Source organism: Lepidothrix coronata, unplaced genomic scaffold, assembly GCF_001604755.1.
Source record: "Lepidothrix coronata isolate B3197 unplaced genomic scaffold, Lepidothrix_coronata-1.0 Scaffold89, whole genome shotgun sequence".
Lineage (NCBI taxonomy): Eukaryota > Metazoa > Chordata > Aves > Passeriformes > Pipridae > Lepidothrix > Lepidothrix coronata.
Window position 1 is genome coordinate 3,111,599 of NW_016690269.1, and position 3,630 is coordinate 3,115,228.

Sequence of the window (3,630 nt, forward strand, 5' to 3'; positions counted from 1 at the left end):
GCCCTCCCCGCCCCGCCCCCCGCGCCCTCCGCCCCGTGACGCAACCGCCGCGGCCTCGGCGGACTGGCTGCGGGAGGCGAGCGCGCGGGTCACGCGGTGCGGCGGGCGCGGCACGCGATTGGCCGGCCCCGGCAAGAGCCAATGGGAGCCGAGCCGCCGGATTCAAATGGCGCGAGGCGCGGAAGCGGGCGGTTAGTGCGCGAGGCGTCCCTGAGGCGTAAGGAGAAAGAGAGGGGTTCCTGCTGCTGCCGCTCCTGCCGCCATGGCCCACAAGCAGATCTACTATTCCGATAAATACTGTGACGAGGAATACGAGTACCGGTAAGAGACTGCGGGAGGGCCCGCTGGAGGGATTCGGAAGAGCCGTTCCGGGGGAGGGTGGCTCGGGCAGGCGCCTCTCCCGACGCGTGCCCGTTGCCTTCAGGGAACGGGTGGAGCGGGGCCAGAGTGGGCGCAGGACCGGCGAGCAGGGCCGTGTCGAGCCGAGCCTCTCCGTGCTGGGCTTTCGCGTGGCTTTGGGCCGGCTGGGGAATGGGGGGCGGGTGACTGAATGCTGCTGTCGGCTGGCCCCGATCGCTGACCCCTGGCCGCAGAGCGATGGAGGGCGCGGAGCGCCGCCACCACAGGGGGAGGGTTGTGGCAGAGCCTGGGATGGGGCTGCGCTGGCCTCTGCTGATGGGGCTGCTGCTGGAGTTGTAACTCTTTTAGGCTTACTTTAAAGCGGTATTACAAATATTTTAGAAGTCCAAAGTCCTTATTTTTTCGAGCAGCAGATACGGCAGCCACTTGCCAGGAACGCATACTTATATAAATGCAGCGTGACTGGAGCGTGAAGAAGAATTAATCTCCTCTAGAATGCAGGTTGGCTTCCAATATGTAATTGCATTACAGATGTAATGTTTAATAGGCATAAGTGATTTTAAACTCGATTGTGAGACAGATTTCATAATCAGATTCGTGGTAACAGTCATATACCCTAGGCTTTTTTATAGAGAAAGTAATTATTCATTACTTGCTTGCTATCTTTTGCTGCAGAGCTGTTCAAGTTTTCTAGTGTTGTGTGTTTAATAATTGAATTTGTACAGACACGTGATGCTGCCACGAGAACTTTCAAAACAAGTGCCAAAATCTCATCTGATGTCTGAAGAAGAGTGGAGACGTCTTGGTGTTCAGCAGAGTCTTGGCTGGGTTCACTATATGATCCATGAGCCAGGTAAGCACATCTGAAAGAATTAGGTGGAAAAAAAAGGTGTCTAAAACATTAACAGCCTGGTGCTTAGCTGAAGTGTGTAATGCATAACTTGTTCTGCTGTGGAATCCAGCTGGAATTAAATACCGAATGTTTAGACTCCTGCTTATCTACTTGCTATTTTAGCCCTTTGTCAACAAAGGCAACGTAACCTTAATGCTCATGTAGGTAAGGTCCTGTGTTAGTGCTCTGAAAAATCTGCAGTACAGTTTGAACTCTAGCTATAGCGTCTACTTAAAAATCAGTATTTTATATAATGGAGTGTGAAGCCCCAGAGTCTACGAATGAGGATGTACTGTGAGAAGAGCCTTTTTAGGTAACTTACCATTGACAAGCCTGACTAAAAAGTAACAGGTGATACATGAACTGCAGCAGCAACTGGAGTTCCAAGTTTCTGAAGAATCAGGTGAAGAAATTAGTGTAACCTTCCAGTGTTTCCCTTACCTTGTTACCTTTGATACTTTAGACTTTTCTGGAGGTGTTTAGGTATAAGTCAGATCAATAATAATGTAAGCTGGCTGTATTAACTAAAGCGGATTTTTTTGATGCTTGACATGATGTACCTAACAGACAGTTTACCTAGTTTGCTAGTCTAAGTTTTCAGTAAGAGTTCATCAAATAGCCTAATGTAAAGAGACAGTTGGTACTAACTAAAAGTACTATTTTTTCCAATACTTCCTTCCTGTAAGTATCTTAAGTTTATGATATAGGTACCATTTGGTGTAAAAGTAAAAAACACGTGTTTGACTGTTACACGGTTACTGCAAAGTTGGTCTGTTAATATTACATGTGGAGCCATACTTGGACTTCTTGATGATCTGCTTATCTGATAGCGAGCTTCAACTATCATCCCAAACTTCCAAAATGAAAGAAATCCCTTCAAACAAGACTTGAGGGACAGACTGATGCTTTCAATTTTCTTTCCGCAGAGCCACATATTCTGCTCTTCAGGAGACCTCTTCAAAAGGCAGAGCAGAAATAAGTCATCGCCTCTTCAACCTTCTGGAACTATGTATATGAGTGTATATATGTTGGCAGTATTCAGTGAATACTTTAAATTTACAAAACATACATCCAAACCTGTGCATGAGCTGTATTATTCACAGCAACAAAGCTCAGTCAAGTGAAATTTCAAGTAGGCTGCTATAATTTTAAAAGAGCGGATGGCTTTATCTTTACTGTCAATGTAAGTGCCTCTCTGAATTAAATTGCATTCGTGTTTGTGTTGCACATTCTGGTTAGATGATCTTGTTATCTGTGTTCAGTGACTTTTGCACTCATCTTTTCTGCTGTATCCTAGTATATTCAAATCTATTAGTTCTTCTGTTTAGGAGGAAATAGGCTTAAGAAATAAACTTTTTGTGTTCTTATAAAGCCTCAATGCCTGGAGTTCTAATTTACTGTCAAAACAAGTATTTGTTGTTTAACATTTTATGAGTACCTACTTTGGAAAACAGTAACTTGGTGATCCTATCCCTGATTACTTGGTATAAACTCTGTGTTGTGTACTTCTTAATATTGCATAGAGATGTCTTTATGCTTGCTCGGTTAACTCTGCTAGTACCAGTTAACTTTCTATCACAAGCTTTTACTCTAGGGTTCTAGCCTGCACTTCCTGTCTTGCAGTGAAGTTGTCACTGTGAAGTCTTGGGACCCTGTAACAGCAGCCATACATTCAGATTTTTATTATTTTTTTTTAAAAAGGTACTTCAGTATATTGTGTTTCAGTAACTCTCAGTACCAGGGGTTCACTTCCAACATGAAGTTAGCATTACAGCTGTGTAGGATTTGGAAGGCCAGCGACAGCAGGATCCATCTGCGTGTGGCTTAAGTGACAAAGCATGTGCTGTCCCTGTGTCATGTGTGTTTGTTGTGGAGACAGAGGTAAGTAACATGAAAAGTCTGGTGAGGAAAAGGACCCTTGTAGGCCTTCCTCTAAAAGCTGCCTGAGCTGTCTGTCTCAGTGGTGGACTGAACCAGGCCGGGTCACACCTTCACTAAGAATCCTGCTGAGCTCTGCCTAAGCCGTGCTCTTCTCGGGCTGGTGTCTTTGGAGGGTCCCAGGCGCGTGGCTGCCTGCGTTCCCTGCCCTCCATCCCTGTGGCACAGGATCCCGCACTCCCCGCCCTCCATCCCCGTGGCACAGGATCCCGCACTCCCCGCCCTCCATCCCCGTGGCACAGGATCCCGCACTCCCCGCCCTCCATCCCCGTGGCACAGGATCCCGCACTCCCCGCCCTCCATCCCCCTGGCACAGGATCCGCAGCACGGACCCTTCCCGCGCCGCCCCTCCCCACATTGCTCGGGCGTCACGCGCGCGCCCCGCCCGCGCCGTGGCGTCATCGCTGCGCGCCGTGCGCGGGGCCGGGGCGGCGGCGGGG

General features: G+C 48.4%; 1 protein-coding gene across 1 annotated transcript; it reads left to right on the forward strand.

Moving 5' to 3' along the window:
* The first annotated feature begins 170 nt into the window (after window positions 1-170).
* On the forward strand, window positions 171-2,479 carry CKS2 (CDC28 protein kinase regulatory subunit 2). The gene is made up of 3 exons (XM_017821112.1): window positions 171-321; window positions 1,086-1,213; window positions 2,179-2,479. The coding sequence occupies exons 1-3, from the start codon at window positions 263-265 to the stop codon at window positions 2,229-2,231; spliced, it is 240 nt and encodes a 79-aa protein (XP_017676601.1). The 5' UTR covers window positions 171-262; the 3' UTR covers window positions 2,232-2,479.
* Window positions 2,480-3,630: the final 1,151 nt, after the last annotated feature.

What these genes read in the sequence shown, in the direction of transcription:
- CKS2 (XM_017821112.1), top strand. Translation starts at nt 263, where the DNA reads ATGGCCCACAAGCAGATCTACTATTCCGATAAATACTGTGACGAGGAA. An exon ending in GACGAGGAATACGAGTACCG is followed by an intron (nt 322 to 1,085) that starts GTAAGAGACTGC and finishes GAATTTGTACAG; the next exon opens with ACACGTGATGCTGCCACGAG. An exon ending in CTATATGATCCATGAGCCAG is followed by an intron (nt 1,214 to 2,178) that starts GTAAGCACATCT and finishes TTCTTTCCGCAG; the next exon opens with AGCCACATATTCTGCTCTTC.